At 41.6% G+C, this 17,381-nt stretch overlaps 4 protein-coding genes across 4 annotated transcripts; 3 read left to right on the forward strand and 1 right to left on the reverse strand.

The window, feature by feature from the left end:
- Positions 1-288: 288 nt before the first annotated feature.
- On the forward strand, positions 289-6,825 carry LOC121752360 (4-alpha-glucanotransferase DPE2-like). The gene is made up of 23 exons (XM_042147385.1): positions 289-646; positions 1,201-1,573; positions 1,851-1,968; positions 2,050-2,105; positions 2,210-2,337; positions 2,449-2,575; positions 2,650-2,846; positions 2,943-3,021; positions 3,147-3,185; positions 3,354-3,473; positions 3,547-3,648; positions 3,730-3,813; positions 3,898-4,140; positions 4,230-4,355; positions 4,446-4,520; positions 4,609-4,680; positions 4,772-4,891; positions 5,010-5,107; positions 5,205-5,364; positions 5,464-5,562; positions 5,693-5,890; positions 6,232-6,325; positions 6,476-6,825. Exons 2-23 carry the CDS (start codon positions 1,220-1,222, stop codon positions 6,688-6,690), a joined length of 2,904 nt encoding a protein of 967 aa, XP_042003319.1. The 5' UTR covers positions 289-646; positions 1,201-1,219; the 3' UTR covers positions 6,691-6,825.
- Positions 6,826-7,489: 664 nt separating this feature from the next.
- Positions 7,490-10,446, forward strand: LOC121750478 (phosphatidylinositol 4-kinase gamma 8-like). The gene is made up of 5 exons (XM_042145013.1): positions 7,490-7,676; positions 8,058-8,109; positions 8,271-8,341; positions 8,439-9,766; positions 9,847-10,446. The coding sequence occupies exons 4-5, from the start codon at positions 8,545-8,547 to the stop codon at positions 10,038-10,040; spliced, it is 1,416 nt and encodes a 471-aa protein (XP_042000947.1). The 5' UTR covers positions 7,490-7,676; positions 8,058-8,109; positions 8,271-8,341; positions 8,439-8,544; the 3' UTR covers positions 10,041-10,446.
- Positions 10,447-11,620: 1,174 nt separating this feature from the next.
- Positions 11,621-13,343, forward strand: LOC121751567 (Werner Syndrome-like exonuclease). Its single transcript, XM_042146321.1, has one exon. The coding sequence runs from the start codon at positions 12,398-12,400 to the stop codon at positions 13,136-13,138; it is 741 nt and encodes a 246-aa protein (XP_042002255.1). The 5' UTR covers positions 11,621-12,397; the 3' UTR covers positions 13,139-13,343.
- Positions 13,344-13,473: 130 nt separating this feature from the next.
- Positions 13,474-15,369, reverse strand: LOC121751565 (cytochrome P450 98A2-like). Its single transcript, XM_042146320.1, has 3 exons — positions 14,784-15,369; positions 14,319-14,719; positions 13,474-14,234 (listed from the first exon to the last, which is right to left on the reverse strand). Exons 1-3 carry the CDS (start codon positions 15,265-15,267, stop codon positions 13,587-13,589), a joined length of 1,533 nt encoding a protein of 510 aa, XP_042002254.1. The 5' UTR covers positions 15,268-15,369; the 3' UTR covers positions 13,474-13,586.
- Between the last annotated feature and the right edge of the window lie 2,012 nt (positions 15,370-17,381).

A 17,381-nucleotide genomic window follows, 5' to 3' on the forward strand; every position in this document is an offset into this window, starting at 1 on the left:
TTTATTTAAAAACAAACTAAAATACTCTAATTTTCTAAGTGTTTCACCCATTTCCTATTTTTTTATGAATCCAATAACTGTTTTTTACTAAATTCTCAAAATTTCTTGGAATCTCTAGGTTGTTATCGATCGTAATATTGAAAATGTTCATAGTGAAATTTTCATATTCTCGTAATGCAAGAAGAGGCAAAAAAATCTAGGAAATTTGAGATTTTTCTGTAGGAACCGGCGTATCACGGCAAGATGGTAGCTTTATTTGGAGAAAATTCATCTGCAAAATCGAGGGACGGGTAAAACTTAAAAGGGTCCGAGTCAAAACGCAGAATTTTGATTGAGCAAAGTGGGATTATTAAAATGTAAACAGGAATTAAATCATGCTTGTGAATTCTTTCACTCGAGTGTCACCTCAATTCTCAGTTTAACAACTTGAGAGGTAGAGGTTTTTAATTATATTTTGCTTCACATGGCAAAATATCTCATCTCTGTCTATCTCCATCGCAACCCTATAAAAAAATAGTTCCTGCACAAAAATGCAATAAATATATACTATATCACTCGCTCTTTTCACTATTTCAAGATACACCAAGAGACCCACCGCCTTCTTCTTCCTCCATTCTCTTATCTCGCATTGGTAGCAAGGAAAAAGGTGCGTTCTTGATTTTATTCAATATGAGCAAAAATCATCATGCTTGGATTCGTTCTTGATTCTTTATGTGTGCTGTTGTGCACTTTAGTGGTGTTTTTTTTAATTATCAGAAACTGTGGTATATTTTCTGGGTCAGTTAAAGAATTTAACAGTTTGAGTGGTATGTGATCACTCTCAAGTCTCACCAACTTTTTTCTTTAAAATTCCACCTTTTCAACTTTCTTGATTTTTTAGTCTAGATGCCGATATCGTGCTGTTTGTCTATAGCAATGTTCTCACACTTCTCATGAATTAGGAATATTGAATTCGAAAAGAACAAATTTGTGTGTTTCGCAATTGCCTTTTGCCATCTTAGTAGTTTACATTATTTGATTACACAACTCTTAAAATTATTGAGCTGTTTAAAATGGCTTTGAGCTTGAAAAGTGAGATCTATTAGCATTTCAAAGCCACACTTGTAACTGTGTTGTGTAAATGAACTCATAATTTGAGGCAGAAAGCCAAATTACTTGTAGCTTTTGTTACCAATTAACCCCATCTGCATCCTGTTGCAGTTGAAATCTTGTCAAAGAAATGTCAAACCTGAGTCTGTTTATCGGGGGAAAGCCGTCAAATTCGGTGATTATTAGCTTCAGAATACCATACTTCACCCACTGGGGGCAGCAGATACTTGTGTGTGGCTCTGAACGTGTCCTTGGCTCGTGGGACGTGAAGAAAGGCCTTCTTCTGTCGCCTGCTCATCACGGGGATGAGCTAATATGGTCTGGTAGTCTCTCTGTCCCGGCTGGTTTTACTTGCGAGTACAGCTACTATGTGGTGGATGATAAGAAAAACGTGATTAGATGGGAGGCGGGTAAGAAGAGAAAAATGTCATTGCCTGATAGTGCTCAACACGGGCAGTTGCTTGAGCTTCATGATCTATGGCAGGTGACTAATTTTTCAGTTTTTTCCTATCACCACATAAGTTGTGGATATCTTTCTTTACGCTTGTGTCTTGTATACTGCTCATGTGTTTTGGTTCTACCTTTTGTTGGAGTTCTTGATTTAGCAATTGATTGGTGACATTTCTTTTGGATTGATTAGTTATGCTACAATGGTCAGCTTGTCCTAAATTAGACGTGTATTTTGTCAAACTATTCTCTGGCCGGCCATATTTTCAATAATCAGAATCTGCTAACTGAATTTTTCTGTATTCTAACTGCAGACTGGTTCTGATGATCTAGTTTTAAGAAGTGCATTTAAAAATGTCATATTTCGAAGCAGTGGTAGTCTGAAAATTGAGAGACCCCTCGAATCAGTTCAGAATGTGTCGGATAATGAAGGTAAAGGACTTATGTTTATCTTTGGGTATCATTTCATTTCATCATAGAGATACTAATCTGACATACTAATGTGTTGAACAGATTCAGTTGTCGTGCAATTCCGAATTTGCTGCCCGAATATTGAAGCTGACACATCGGTGAGTCCTTATTTTCCAAATCCCGTTTAGGCCCGATCAATTTTAACACTGGGATTTGTTGAATCTCGAGTTTAATACATGAATTCTTGTATGAATATCTGTAGGTATATGTGATTGGTAGTCCTTCAAAGCTGGGGCAGTGGAAGACTGATGGTGCCCTCAAACTCAGTTATGCCGATGAATCAGTATGGGTGGCTGAATCTGTAATAAAGAAGGATGAATTTCCCGTAAAATATCCTTCATGTGTCTGCTGTAGGCACGAGGAATTGATTTATTAGATTCTCGTAACTACTAATATATATGTCTCTATCCCCTATATCTCTGTCTCCTTAACAATGCTCACATATAGATATTGCAAATACGGCAAAACTAAAAAACTTGCTCTGGAAATTGGTGCTAATAGAGAACTCTCTGTCAATTTCTCAGCCAGTCAACCCAACTACATTATCCTTTCAGATGCCCAAATCAGAGTTAGTCATACATGTTTGTTTTATCGTTGTTAATTTGAACCCTTAATATCAAAGTAACCTGATTGTGTTGTCAGGATATGCCTTGGAGGGGTGCCGGAGTAGCTATCCCCATGTTTTCCCTGCGATCAGAGGCTGATTTGGGAGTCGGGGAGTTTCTTGATCTGAAGTTACTAGTCGACTGGTCAGTCGACTCGGGCTTCCATTTGGTTCAGCTATTGCCAATTAATGATACCTCTGTACACGGAATGTGGTGGGACTCGTACCCCTACAGGTAAACAAACATGCCATATTTAAGGAAATATTTTGCAACTATATACATCACGTATTCAACCATTTTAAATTAATGCTTGAACCTTCTGGCTTGTAGCTCTCTCTCGGTATTTGCATTACATCCGTTATACCTAAGAGTGCAGGCCCTTTCAGAAAATCTTTCAGAGGATATCAAGGTAAGGTCTTGTATATGCCGATTATAAGTACTAGTAAAGTATCACTGAGCCACAGGTGCATGCTTTTCGTGGAAATAATGTAAACTTCCCCTTTAACCATGTTTTACTTTTCTCGCCCCATTCAGCAAGAGATAGAGCAGACGAGAAAAGACCTTGATAAAAAGGTACCACTATTTCTTTTACTCGTAACATATGTGTTAACGTATGTATCTGCTATTTCCACCATGATATCATATGCATTGTTCGTTGTTTTAAGATTGCTAAATTGATAAAGTTGGACTGGAAGCATGCTTACAACCCATGATTCCAACATTTCATATTTGCTTTTGCAGGATGTCGATTACGACGCTACCATGGCTGCAAAAATTTCGATTGCCAAGAAGATTTATGCTATGGAGAAGGAAACTATACTTGATTCGGATGAATTCCAGAATTATTTTTCTGAGAACCAGGTTACTATATCTTTACCAAGTTTACGCTTTAACACTTTTTATGATTCTAAATTCTAATTTTCTTGGATGATAGGAATGGTTGAAACCCTATGCGGCATTCTGTTTTCTGAGGGACTTTTTTGAAACATCGGATCACAGTCAGTGGGGTCGTTTTTCTAATTTTTCTAAAGACAAGGTGACGGGATATTTCGTTTACTTAGATAAACTATTCTGATGCCAACCTCAGTTGTGCCAACCATTTTCCCTTTATTTTCAGCTTGAGAAACTAGTCTCCAAAGAAAGCTTGCACTATGATATAATTGGCTTTCATTACTACATCCAATTCCATCTACACAAACAAGTATGTATTAAATTTCAGTTTTCAAAGCGTTTGTCTTCAATCTGAACTGCCAACGACCAATTAGGGTTGTTTTTGTGTTAATAGTTATCGGAAGCTGCTGAATATGCGAGAAAGAAAGGAGTAGTATTAAAAGGAGATCTCCCGATTGGAGTTGACCGCAACAGCGTAGATACTTGGGTATATCCAACTCTCTTTCGCATGAACACCTCGACCGGCGCTCCACCAGATTATTTTGATAAAAACGGACAAAATTGGGGCTTTCCAACTTATAATTGGGAAGAAATGTCCAAGGACAACTATGGTTGGTGGCGTGGTCGTTTATCACAGGTCCCATGCTCGATTTCTTCTAATCATACTCATCCCTCTTCATATGTGGTTTGAGTTTGTAATAACATGTTTTCTGTCTTTGTTAGCAGATGGCTAAGTACTTCACGGCATACAGGATCGATCACATTCTTGGCTTCTTCAGAATCTGGGAGCTACCGGATCATTCCATGACGGGTCTCTGTGGAAAGTTCCGACCATCTATTCCTCTTAGCCAGGCATATATCTTAAATTTCAACCTTTGTAATCAATAGTTTTGCCTATATTTTAGGCTTTTCATTCACACACTTCACTGATTCTTATTGTAGGAAGAACTCGAAAAGGAAGGAATATGGGACTTTAATCGTTTGAGCCGCCCATACATTACACAATCACTGTTACAGGTTGAAGTCTCGCTTCGGCTTTGTAGCATATAGTTACTAATGCATTTTCATTTACGTATAATATTGCATCCACACGATTTTATTTCAGGAGAAGTTTGGAGCTTTGTGGACTGTAGTTGCTTCCAATTTCTTAAACGAATATCAGAAGGACCATTATGAGGTGTGATATATAGTCGAGAGCACATACACGTTTCTTATCTTTTGATTACTCAGCTCAAAAGCTTTGATTCTACTCCACGTGATCAATGCAGTTCAAGGAGGACAGCAATACCGAAAAGAAAATTGCGGCCAAGCTGAAGTCGTGCTTGGAAAGATCAATCTTTTTGGATAGTGAAGATAAACTTCGCCGCAGCCTCTTTGATCTTATTCAGGCAAGTATATGGAATAATGGAAATGGAATGCTCTCTTTCTCCATCCATGCTGAAAGTGAAGCAAAAACTGGTACTAGCTTGAGAAGGGATATTATAATATCTTTGAATACTATTGCAGAATGTCGTCCTCCTCAGAGATCCCGAAGATCCCAAGATGTTTTATCCCCGTTTCAACCTTGAAGACACGTTGAGCTTTACTAGTTTAGACCAGCACAGGTAGATGCTGTATTTGTACTGGAAAAAACATTTCATCATTTATTTTCTTTTTCCGGTCACAATCGATTATCTCTGACTAGCTGCCACATTTTCGCAGCCCGAATGTGCTGAAAAGACTATATTACGATTACTATTTCCAGAGGCAAGAGGACCTGTGGCGTCAAAATGCGCTCAAGACATTACCGGCTCTGTTGAACTCATCCGATATGCTGGCTTGTGGCGAAGATCTCGGCTTAATTCCTTCTTGTGTGCACCCTGTATGATTTTGTACCAAATCTCTTTACAAAACATGATACGCTTTTTTGTGTACCGAACTTTACAATATGCTTAAAATCTCGATTTATTCTTTGATGCAGGTGATGCAAGAATTAGGTTTGATTGGACTGCGCATACAACGCATGCCCAATGAGCCCGAGCTAGAATTCGGCATCCCCTCGCAATATAGCTATATGACAGTAACAACCTGTTCCAAAACTATTTTTCTTGTGCATAAGTTTGATATGAATCGAAGCGATGGCTATGTTTGTGGCCTTGAAGAGTAGTAGTAATAGGATCGGAATAAAATGGTTTTCTGTTGCCGTTCAGGTATGTGCTCCATCGTGCCACGACTGCTCGACTCTCCGTGCTTGGTGGGAAGAAGATGAAGAGCGAAGGCGCAAATTTTTCAAGGCGATGCTGGGCTCCGACATGCTCCCACCCGACAGGTGCACTCCAGAGATCGCTCACTTCATTTTGCGGCAGCACGTTGAATCCCCATCCATGTGGGCGATTTTTCCGCTTCAGGTATTTCAAATAGCTGTGGTGGACACTCTAATACGAGACATGATAGTTTTGATGTGATTTGAACACATGATCTTGTTCATGTGTTTTAAACTCACGAAATGAGATTTGATATTTTTGGTTGGGATTTGAACTCATGATCGCCTTTCTTCTGTATTTTGAACACACGACTAAAAAAGTAAAACGATTTTTCATTATCTCCATTGAAGTAATGAGCCTCCCAGGAGGCTCATTACTTCAACTAGTCCCCGTGTTCCTCGAATGGATCTCTTAGTTTTTGAGAAGGTTGCCCAAAAGCGGTATATAAGGCGTACCCAGTAAATCTTGATATTCGTTTTGATCAGGATTTGCTAGCGCTGAAAGAAGAATACACGACGCGCCCTGCTGTTGAGGAGACGATAAACGACCCCACGAATCCAAAACACTATTGGCGATTCAGTATGTCTCAACCTGCAAGAATAGATGCCTATGAACTCTCTTTCTCTCGTTATTATGTCTTATATCTTGAAATCTGCAACGATCTATGCATCTGCTTCTTGATCATATATACGTTGTCTAGTTTCTTACCATAGGCTGTGTCTCGATCAGGAGTACACGTCACAGTGGAGTCCTTGAAGAAGGATAAAGAGCTTGTATCATCCATCAAGGATCTCATCCGCAGCAGCGGACGCTCGTGCCCTTCTTCTCAGGACGACGAGGTGCAGGAGGCGAAACTGAGCAAGGAGGCGGTAAAGCAACAGCCTGCAAATGGTGGTGGTCAGTTAAAAGGAGCAACTCCAAAAGCAGCAGCAGTCATAGCTTGATTTGCTTTTGAAAATTATAAGACAAAATTTAGTGGGGAAAAGTGACCGTTGAAATTCTGATTTTATGTATTATACATATAAAGATTGATTTTGCTCCTACACTCATAGCAAGTAAAATCAAACTATGTTTATTAATAGATGATAATATAATTACAATGAACTATTATTTAAAAAATTTAACTATATAATAAATGATCCTTTCAGAATATAAGTTGTATCACTTTCATTTTATAGGACAATATTCTTCAATATTCACACACAATCATCTTCTATTTTTCTTGTCCATAAAATCTGATTAGTGAATTATGTACGTTTTCATTCTCGGTGAAGTATCTTTGATTTTATTTTTAAAGATAGCATAATACTCCCACCGTTCCACCTCAAATCATCAACTTTCCATTTTGGGTTGTCTCATCTCAAATGATTGATTTCATTTTTTGCCTAAAAACAAAACTTCAATCATCTCTTACTTTATTTTGTCGTTCTTATTTTATTCTATCTTTATCTCTCTTACTGTTTTCCTATCGCATACTTTACTCTCTCCACTTTAACTCAATACATATCATTTTCTTAATTCCCGTGCAGAAAAGAAATCCATCACATGAGATGGGACGGAGGGAGTATTTATTTTTGCATGGGCAATTTGGTTTGAATATTGCCACCCAAACAAAATAACGACGTAAAAACGTCAAGTCAAAAAATAAAAATAGGAGTAATTAATTAGAGAAAACATTAAAATTATTGAAGCGATTAAATACGATGTTGTTCAAAAAAAGCCGTTGCACCATTTCTGCAAAAACATCGGAGCGGTGGTGGGGAAGTGAGAAAGAAAACAGAGAAATTTGTCCCAATTTTAGAGAGAAATAAAGGAAGGCATCATTTCTCTATTCTATCTCCACGAGGATTTCTTTCACTTGACGGAATAATCCGTTCCCGCGCTCTTCCGTTGCCGTTTCATCTTCCTGAACGCTTCGCCGGTGTTCAGAGTCTCTCCCTTCCCTCTCTCTCTCTCTCTCTCTCTTTCCAATTCATATTGCGCCACATTTCGATCTCATTGTTTCTCAATTGCTACAAACAACGTGATAATGATGTTCATTTTATCGATTTTCGTAGAATTTATCAATTTTGCCTGATTTTTTTTCCCTGATTATGTCAATCTCTGCACTATTTCTGCATTCGTTTTCGAGATTTTGTTGTTTCTATAAGTATATATGAACTTTTTGATCCAATTAACCGATGTAAAACGATAAAACATGTCAAATTGGTTCTCACATTTTATAACATTATCAAATCTCTAACATTGAAATCGGAATGATTTTTGTGTATCAAAAATTTACATGTATTGCATTTTTATCTTTTCTGTGCAGTCAAATTTGGCGACTTCTAAGCGGAGGGGCGAGCGAGAGCTTTATTTCGACGGTAGGTTTTGATGAAACACTGCAAATCAATCTATAATTCCTTGTTCATTGATGATCAGTTTGAATTTCTGTTTATTCAAAGCCTCAACACTAGAAGCCGTTCTTACAAAATACCTTAGATCAATCATAATGTGTGCTTAATTGTGTTTGTTTAATTTGTAGGTCTACGGAGATTAGCGCACATTTCTTTTTCTTGTTCTTGAATCTAACCGCCTCTTTTTTGAAAACCTTGGGTAAGTTTGATGCTTCTTCCTCTTTCATACCGTTGCTGCACTCTTTGATATAGATGAAGGTGATGATACCTCTTATCGTATGTATCCTTTGTTGCAGAAATGTGATGTCTAATCTCCTAAGCAGACTAATCCTCTAGAGAGAATTTTGCAAACAAGCAGCCCTTTAGTATGCGTTGTAGTGATTATTTGAGACCCTCCCTGAGATGGCTGCAGCTGTTAATCAAGTTCATGGATTCAAGCCGTTAGCCTGCCCTCCACGATGCCATCCTCACCTTGACTGCAAAATGCTCGAGTTGAGTCAATCCAAGTTCAACTTCTCTTGCATCCACAGGAGCTCCTCCACGCCATGCCTCTCCCACAATTCCTCCAATGCAGAGGATGATTTCTCAGCGAGCCCGAGGATTGAGATCATTGTGGGGCACGCCCTGCCCCAAGTGAATGCCCTCGTTGTTGAGGTTGCCATGGCGATGTCCACTGGTGTTGAACTAGAGAGAGCTCCGAGTGGCCTTGGTGGTGCCTACTTCTTACATGCTCGGAATGGTGGCACTATAGCTGTTGCAAAGCCGGTTGATGAGGAGCCTCTAGCGATCAACAATCCGAAAGGCTTTGGTGGACGAATGTTAGGGCAACCGGGAATGAAAAGCTCTATCAGGATTGGTGAGACCGGTGCTCGTGAATCCGCTGCTTATCTCCTTGACCATGGTGGTTTCTCCTGTGTCCCTCCAACTGCATTGGTTAAACTCTCGCATTTCAACTTCGGTCTACTCAAGTCTGGCTCAGATTCAGGTTCAAATCCGAGTTACAAGATAGCATCCCTCCAGCGCTTCATCAATCACGACTCTGACGCTGGAGACTTGGGCCCTTCTAGCTTCTCAGCCACTTGTGTTCATCACATTGGCATTCTAGACATAAGGCTGATGAATCTCGACAGGCACGCAGGGAACCTTCTCGTGAGGCAAGAAAACGAGAGTTATGGCCTAGGAAAAGCTGAACTGGTCCCCATAGATCATGGCTTCTGCTTGCCTGAGTGCCTTGACAATCCTTATTTCGAGTGGCAGCACTGGCCTCAGGCTTCCCTGCCTTTCTCGGAGGCTGAAGCTGATTACATCTCCAGCCTCGACCCCTTTAAAGACGCAGAGCTGCTAAGGACCCACGTCCCATCAATCAGGGAGTCCGCCATTCGTGTTCTCATCCTCTGCACGATATTCTTGAAGAAAGCAGCGGCCTACGGTTTATGCCTTGTCGACATAGGTGAGATGATGACCCGAGAAATACTTGGTGGGAAAGAACATTGCAGCTCTTTGGAGAACTTATGTGTTGCTGCTAAGGCTGGCTTGAACATGGGACTCATCGATGAGGATCACCACAATGCAGAAGCTGATGAAGTGCTCATTCCTCGTGTTTTCAAGAACCGCCACAAAGCAGGTGACAAACTCCTCATCAAAAACTCATATTTTGAAATATTCTGAAATGAATGCGTGCATATATGTATGTTATGTATATAGGTGGTTTGATGAGGAGTCTGAGCTCCCCTGCACCATACAACTCTAACAGCCAAAGCATTTCCTTTGCGGACATGGGCAACGAGGAATGGCATTCATTCCTGGAGGCATTCCAACAGCTCCTTCCTGAGGCCTTCAAGGAGAAAACGTCCATGGGCTTGGCCAGACACAGGTTAAGAACTTCTTGTGCCTTCTAAGAACGTAAAAAAAATGAGGTGTATAAAACCGCGACCCCACCTGTATGTAGCATTGGATAACTGTGTATATGGTCTACTAACACCATAGATGACATTGGATATAATGTAGATAACAAAATTGGTAGTGTTTGTGAGGGAAAAGGGATATGGCAAGATAGCCATCCTTTCTATTAGAGCTTGTGTTTAGCTTGTTTGTTTTCTTCCTTGTTTCAATTATCTTTGTTCTTGTCTTTATCGTATCGATCGAACATCAACTGTGTTTAGTATCGAAGGCTTTTCATCTTGGACAAAGCCTTTGTAATAAGTCAGTTGATCAGTGTTCAGACATAGATTGTTATTGCATAGCTTTTACTCAAGTTTGGTTTGTGGGAGTGTGATTTGAATAAATTTGTTGTGTTTTTATCCATAGTCAGTTTTTGCAGATGGTGTTCAGGGAATGGATCTTTGATGATCCCAACTGAACTCTCGTGTTCTATAATGTGTTTCTAATTTTGAATTTTTCATATTTTGTTCGAATCTATTGCCATCCTTTTAACTTAGTACTATACTAATCAATTTAATCACTGAAACCTGCCTCCTATTGTCCTCAACGAAATTATATTTGGATGATTACTTTTGATTGGTAGTGTCTTTTTATCTTGCTTTTTTTTGTGCACTTTTCCACCTTTTCCAAACCTTCAATATTTTTTCAATATAAATTTCCTATATTGGACGCTGACTCATAACTTTTGAGTTCTTCATTGACTATTTTGTTTGTTACTTTGTTTTGATTCATCCATAAACTCTAAGCTTAAAGTACCTATTTAGTGACCAATGTATTTAAATCTCTTATGTTAGTACGGAGTATATTATTTCCTTCTTAAATAGGTCCAATATTCTAAAAGATATCAAAAGAGTTTGATTTTAACGAGTTATGATAAATTCACTCATGATTTTCAATTTGTTTTGTAGATAATTATGTAGATATCATCTTCTCTAATTATTGTTAAATTAATTAATATTTATGAATTAAGTTAAATTTGAAATATCTAAAATGTCCAATTAATTATGTACATTAATTTTAGTATCTTGACATGCAAAACTGCTTCCAATAGCAATTAGTATCTCGATTGAAATTCATAAATATTTTAACTCTTGATATGCAAGACTGCTTCCAATAGAAATATTTATGATAAAAATATTGAGGATCTTTCATCTTATATAGGAGTAACTAAGAAAATAATCTTTGGTAAAATTACAATAAATTAATGTAGACTAAAGACTCATTTTGGTCCTTAACATATTGCGATTTTTTTTATTTTGGTCCAAAACATTTTCTTTTGAATTATTCAGTCCCTCACAAATAAAAACGGGACACGTTTGATCCATTTTGGACGGTTCCGTCAAAAATTTGACGAAAACCCTAAACCCAAACCTCCCTCACCACCTCCGCCACGACGTCCATCTTCCATCATCCCTCAGCCTCACCCACCGTCGTCACCTTCTCACCCTTCAGCCTCACCCCCTCCTTACATCATCTCCCTCACCACCTCCGCCACGACGTCCACCTTCCTCGCCTCGCTCAACTCAGCAATCAACCCCCCGTAGAAGCCTTCCGGTGTTGCCGCAACCACGATTTGAGAGGAGGAGGTGGAACTGCGGCGGGGGGAGGCAGCCGTAGCGGAGGGTGCCTGGACGACGGCGAGGGCGAGGTGGTCGAGGGTGAGGGAGAGAGAGAGAAGGCGAGACTACGAATTGACCGATTTTCGAAAGAGTCAGAAATAAGTAATTGCAGGTGCCGCAATAGGGGGTGTATCCGATCGATTTCATCTCCGGCAAAATTAGCGACGACGACGCCTTCCGGTGTTGCTGCAGCCATGATTTGAGAGGAGGAGGTGGAACTGCGGCGTGGGGAAGCAGCCGTAGCGGAGGGTGCCTGGACGACGATGATGGCGAGGGGGAGGTGGTCAATGGAGGGGTCGAGGGTGAGGGAGAGGGAGAGGGAGAGGAGGCGAGACGACGACTTGACGGTGAGCAGCAGCGGCAGAACACCGGGAGTCGGAAGCCGGCATGTTTCCGTCAAATTTTTGAATTTCCGTCAAATTTTTGATGGAATCGTCCAAAATGGACCAAATGTGACCCGTTTTTATTTGTGAGAGACCGAATAATTCAAAAGATAATATTTTGGACCAAAATAAAAAAATCCCAGTATGTTAAGGACCAAAATTGATCTTTAGTCATTAATATAATTTATATAAATCCTTTTCGTTCATCCAAAGAGCAGCGCGCAGAGATTTTCCTTAATCAACGGTAGAGATCCCTTTGACCCTTTCCACTCAAATTTGTTCTCTCTTTCCACATCAATTCCACAGGCGGAAATGGCGTACCACCACCCGACGCCGCCGTCGCCCGCCATCGTCGACCACAAGCTTCCCTACCACACGCACAACACCTACGACGTCACCTTCTTCGGCGACTCCGTCTTCACCACCCTCACCTGGGATCCGTCCATCGCCTCGCAGTGGATTTCCGGAGTCGAGGCCGTCTACCGCAGCCAAATTGACGGCGGCTGCCTCATTGTCGGCCTCGACGTCGAGTGGCGCCCGTCCTTCCAGCGCCACGTCACCAACCCCGCCGCCACCCTCCAGCTCTGCGTTGGCCGCCGCTGCCTCATCTTCCAGCTGATCCGCAGCCCCTCCGTGCCGCCGTCGCTCGTTGCCTTCCTCGCGAACCCTAGGCACACGTTCGTCGGAATCGGTATCGAGGCGGATCTGAAGAAGCTCGAGAAGGACTACCAGTTCGGATTCAACACCAACACAGTGGATCTGAGGGAGCTTGCGGCGGAGAGGTACGGGCGGCGCGATCTCAAGAACTCCGGCGTGAAAAGGCTGGCGGCGCTGGTGCTGGAGAAGGAGGTGGAAAAGCCGAAGAACGTGACGATGAGCCGCTGGGACAATCCGTGGCTCACGCCAACGCAGGTGCGCTACGCTTGTGTTGATGCGTTCGTTTGCTTTGAGATCGGTAGGGTTTTGAATGCTTCTTCCCCCTCCACCGCTGGGGGTGTTACTTCTTCTTCTTCTTCTTCCATCGTTGGGTCAGTTTCGGCTTGGGCTGTTTGACTTCTAGGAGTTATCGATAGATTGATTTCGATTCTTCTTTCCATTTCTTGAGTTGAGAATGCAGATTTTATTTGGAAATTCAATATTTTGGTTTCTCGAATTACTTTTGCTGATCTCCCCTTTTATAAGCGCTAAACCAGTCAGGCTATTATACATCAAAATTAGTCAAAGTTTGTCATTATAATGAGATAGTAACATTTTCACCAAACAATAATATTTCACTACATTTTCTCTCATCTCTTTTATTTATTAATTTTGCATTATAATTCGGTGTCATTCATCACTAAAATTATTTTCAGTGGACGAAAATGGTACTATTATTTGGCCGGAGGGAGTAGTACAATATATCCACTCGCGTAAATTTGAAGTTCAATTAATTGTTTGAAGAGGTACATGCTTTATAACGATAAAATCAAAACGTAAAACAAGCAAGCAATATGCGACAGACTCAGACATTTCCAGCGGCCACACGCTTGTAGAGCTCCGCAGGGAGCCTGGGTGTGGGAATAGCCTCGAGAGGCTTGCTCATATAAGTAACCGTCCCGGGTTGCTCCATCATCTCCATATCTTCGGGCCTCACCCCCGAAGGCGGGGACCACGTGAAATGGTGCAACATGTGGCCCAACACCGACGTCACCAGATTTATCGCAAGTTGTGCTCCGGGGCAGATCCGCCTCCCGGAGCCGAACGGCAGTAGTCGGTAGTCCGTGCCCTTCATGTCGACGTCCTCCTCCTGGAACCGCTCCGGCCTGAACTCCAGAGGGTCCTTCCACACGCCCGGATCCCGAGAAATGGCCCAAACGTTCACGCTCACGGTCGTGCCCTTGGGCACGTCGTACCCGCCTATCTTGACGTCCGTGCTGGCCTTGTGGGGGAGCATCAGCGGCGTCGGAGGGTGCATCCGATAGCACTCCTTGGTCACACACTGCAAGTACGGCAAGTTGGCGATGTCCGCCTCTGTCATGACACGGTCCCGGCCAACCACGCGGTCGAGCTCCTCCTGCACCTTCCTCTGCACCCTCGGGTTCCGGACCAGCTCGGCCACCGCCCACTCTGCGGTGATCGTGGCCGTGTCCATCCCCGCGGAGATCATATCCTGCATCAACCAAAATCACAAACCAATCAATACTACTACTCTTCATATGTGACCACAGACTAACTAATTAACAACTCTACTCACCCAGAGGAGGCCGGTGACGGTGTCGTCGCTGAGCTCGTACTCCTCCTGAAGCGTGAGCAGAGCATCGACGAAATGGTTCTTGGTGTTGCCGGTCTTCTGGCGGGCGAGCGTGTGCTCCTCCATGATCCTCTTGGTGAAGCTACTGGCGCGGGCGTCGTGGGCCGCGAGGGCCTCGTTCTGCTCCTTGAACAAGAAGCTGAACCAAGGGAGGAACTCCGCGAAAGCCGACTTCTTGGTGCCCAACGTGATTGCGTTGTTGAGAATGTACTTCAGTTCTTGGCCTTGCTCATCAATCACACCATCAGAGTCTATGAACCGTTTCCCAAAAGTTAGCCTTGTTATGTGCAGGAAGGCCATCATTCCCAAGTAGTCACGCAGCACCACAGCCTTCCCCTTGTTTTCTGGTAGCGTTCGTTTCGTTAGACAAGATAACAGACATATGAATAGACAGAGAGAGGGGCTAACCAGGCTTGGAAGAGTGGTTGAAAATGGATTCAACCATGGCGGTGACCTCGTCTTCTCGAATGGGGCGGAGGCCCTCGAGGCGCTTGATGGAGAAGAGCTCGAGGGTGCAGAGCTTCCGGACTTTAACATAGTGTGGGCCGTAGTCGGCCCAGATCAAATCCATGCCGTTCTTGCTGAACTTGTTGATCTGCCTCGTGCGGTTGCGGTAGGCGAGCTGGACGTCGTTGTCCTTGAGCACCTCCTTGGCCAGGGCGGCCGAGTTCACGACGACGCTGTGGTGGGACCCGAGGTACACGGAGAAGATGGGGCCGTACTTCTCCGACCACTCCGTGAAGCACCGCACCAGCACCGGCTTTATGTCGTACAGGTTGCCTACGATCGGGAGCGGGCGGGGTCCCGGCGGCAGCTTGTAGCGGAGGCGGCTGAAGAGCTTGTAGGCAAGGAGGAGGGCGGCGGCGGCGAGGAGGATGAGGGGGAGGGCCATTTTGGGTTTGGGGTGGTGCGGCCTGCTGTACTTTTTATATAGTGGTGTGGTTGGTGGAGAGAAAGGGAGAGAGTGGTATGAATGTATGATCCAATGATTTCTTTATTGAAGTAAAAGTGTTTAACAAACTAGTTAGCTCTTTAACTATTGAAAATTATTGGAATCCATTGTATTTTCAATTTCGAGTAGTTATTATAATCATATAAACAAAAATTATCAAATTTTCTTATTTTGAATTAAAACACAATACCAAAGGTCCCTAATAGAGATGTCCAAGGTTTTCGGGTTTGGTTCGGAACCGCCATATTTTGAACCGCGGTTCGGTTTCGGTTTCAAAATTTACGAACTAAAACCGTGCCGGAACCGTGAAAAACCGTCGGAAAACCGTGAAATCTAACCGGAACCGCGAAAAACCGCTGAAAACCGGCTATTCAGAACAGTGAAAAACCGTAAAAAAAATCGCCGGAAAACCGGCGGTTCGAAACCGGAACCGCCGATTTTCGAACCGGAACCGTGAAATAGCCTCACGGTTCGGTTCTGATTCCACATTTCTCGAAACCGGAACCGACGGTTCCGGTTCGTGGCATGTCTAGTCACTAATAATAAGTTGAGTAGTCAATTTATTTTTTATTTTTATTTTTAATTTTTTTAATAAAATAACTCCTATATAAGGGATCGAAATTAATTTAAAGGAGGAATTAGTTGCTCGATACTCAATATGGAGTAGTAAATTTTTTTATTAAATATTTCTTTTAAAAATCATCGTAACTGTAACTATCATCTAACTCGTCCCTGCGTGTTGAAACTTTCAAAATCATATTCTTTTGAAAATGAGAGCTTGTCTCTACGCTACCATAACGTGCCTTTTTTAATTAATGTTCAATTGTATATAAAATGGTGGTTGACCAAATTAATTTCTGATTTCCTTTAGCCATTGGGAATCATTTAAAAGATTTTTTGTCAGGCCACCTCCTAATTACTATCCAAAATTTTCGACCTCCAAACTATAGTAATAGTATATACTTACATGCATGTATATAATATAACAATGGATGTAGAGCACTATATATAATTGTGAAGATAATATTAACATAGTAAATAAAAAGAGATAAGACAAGTAATTATCCAAACCGCATAAATTCAATAGTAAAACATTAAATTTGGGTATGCTTCCACAAAAAAATTGACTTAAGCTGGCAATGAGTGCGTTAGGTCTAAAAGCTTAAGGCATGAGTGGTGAGATTAAAATATAGTAATCCGTAAGTATAAGATATAAAAACTCCCACCAACCCACTTTGTGTAATATTCTACATTTGATTTGGTTTTAGTAAATAAGTGTCAATATAATTATTGCATCTTCGGAGCTATTCAATTGAACAATGAAAATCCATTGAAGATGCACATAATAATCTCGCGAATTGGACTTTCGCAACAAATATTTAATCATATGTCCTTGAACTGTTCATATTGTATTCTAATAATAAAAAAAAAATCTAAAAGATTCGATTGAATTATTAAAGCATTAGATATTTGGTGGTTCTACTGAATAAAATACATAAATTGAATTTTTGATCAGCTTTCTCTTACCTTCTTCAGCGTTCATTTGCATATACATAAGAGAGTTAGGTCTAGGCAGGAGTTGGTAGAGAGATATTATACTTTTAGGGCTCGTTTGGTTGCACTGACAGGGTTATATGAGATAGTCTCCTCACATTGATTTTACATGATAGTGTGGTAAGATATGTATCTCACTTTGATGTTTGGTTGTACCGACAACAACCCCATGATAGCTTATATTATGTTTGGTTTGGACTGCAGAAACTGCTGATACAAAAATACATGGACAAATTTGTCCTTCTAAGATTATTGTAGTGACATTTTTATCCTTGCAAACCCTATTTCTAATTTTGGCACAACAGAATCGCCTGCCTGCTCTCTATTGATTTCGCGCTTCTCTCCAACATTCCACTTCACCGATTGCAGCTACTGTGTCGGGCAAGATTGACAGCCATCCGCCGTTTCGTCGTGACCTACTCAGGTACGTCTTGTGTTGTTCTCCTTCCATCGGCCCTCCTTCCCGAAGGTTCATATAAAATGTGGCTGTGCCTCTTTCG

This window comes from Salvia splendens, chromosome 10, assembly GCF_004379255.2.
Source record: "Salvia splendens isolate huo1 chromosome 10, SspV2, whole genome shotgun sequence".
Classification (NCBI taxonomy): domain Eukaryota; kingdom Viridiplantae; phylum Streptophyta; class Magnoliopsida; order Lamiales; family Lamiaceae; genus Salvia; species Salvia splendens.

Bases quoted from the DNA above. Each gene is read 5' to 3' on its own strand.
- LOC121752360 (XM_042147385.1), top strand. From the start codon at position 1,220: ATGTCAAACCTGAGTCTGTTTATCGGGGGAAAGCCGTCAAATTCGGTG. The intron at 2,106-2,209 runs GTGAGTCCTTAT...GAATATCTGTAG, and splicing joins ATATTGAAGCTGACACATCG to GTATATGTGATTGGTAGTCC. The intron at 4,141-4,229 runs GTCCCATGCTCG...CTTTGTTAGCAG, and splicing joins GGCGTGGTCGTTTATCACAG to ATGGCTAAGTACTTCACGGC.
- LOC121750478 (XM_042145013.1), top strand. From the start codon at position 8,545: ATGGCTGCAGCTGTTAATCAAGTTCATGGATTCAAGCCGTTAGCCTGC. The intron at 9,767-9,846 runs GTGACAAACTCC...TTATGTATATAG, and splicing joins CAAGAACCGCCACAAAGCAG to GTGGTTTGATGAGGAGTCTG.
- LOC121751567 (XM_042146321.1), top strand. From the start codon at position 12,398: ATGGCGTACCACCACCCGACGCCGCCGTCGCCCGCCATCGTCGACCAC.
- LOC121751565 (XM_042146320.1), bottom strand. From the start codon at position 15,267: ATGGCCCTCCCCCTCATCCTCCTCGCCGCCGCCGCCCTCCTCCTTGCC. The intron at 14,720-14,783 runs GTTAGCCCCTCT...GAACGCTACCAG, and splicing joins CAACCACTCTTCCAAGCCTG to AAAACAAGGGGAAGGCTGTG. The intron at 14,235-14,318 runs GTGAGTAGAGTT...TGGTTGATGCAG, and splicing joins CCGTCACCGGCCTCCTCTGG to GATATGATCTCCGCGGGGAT.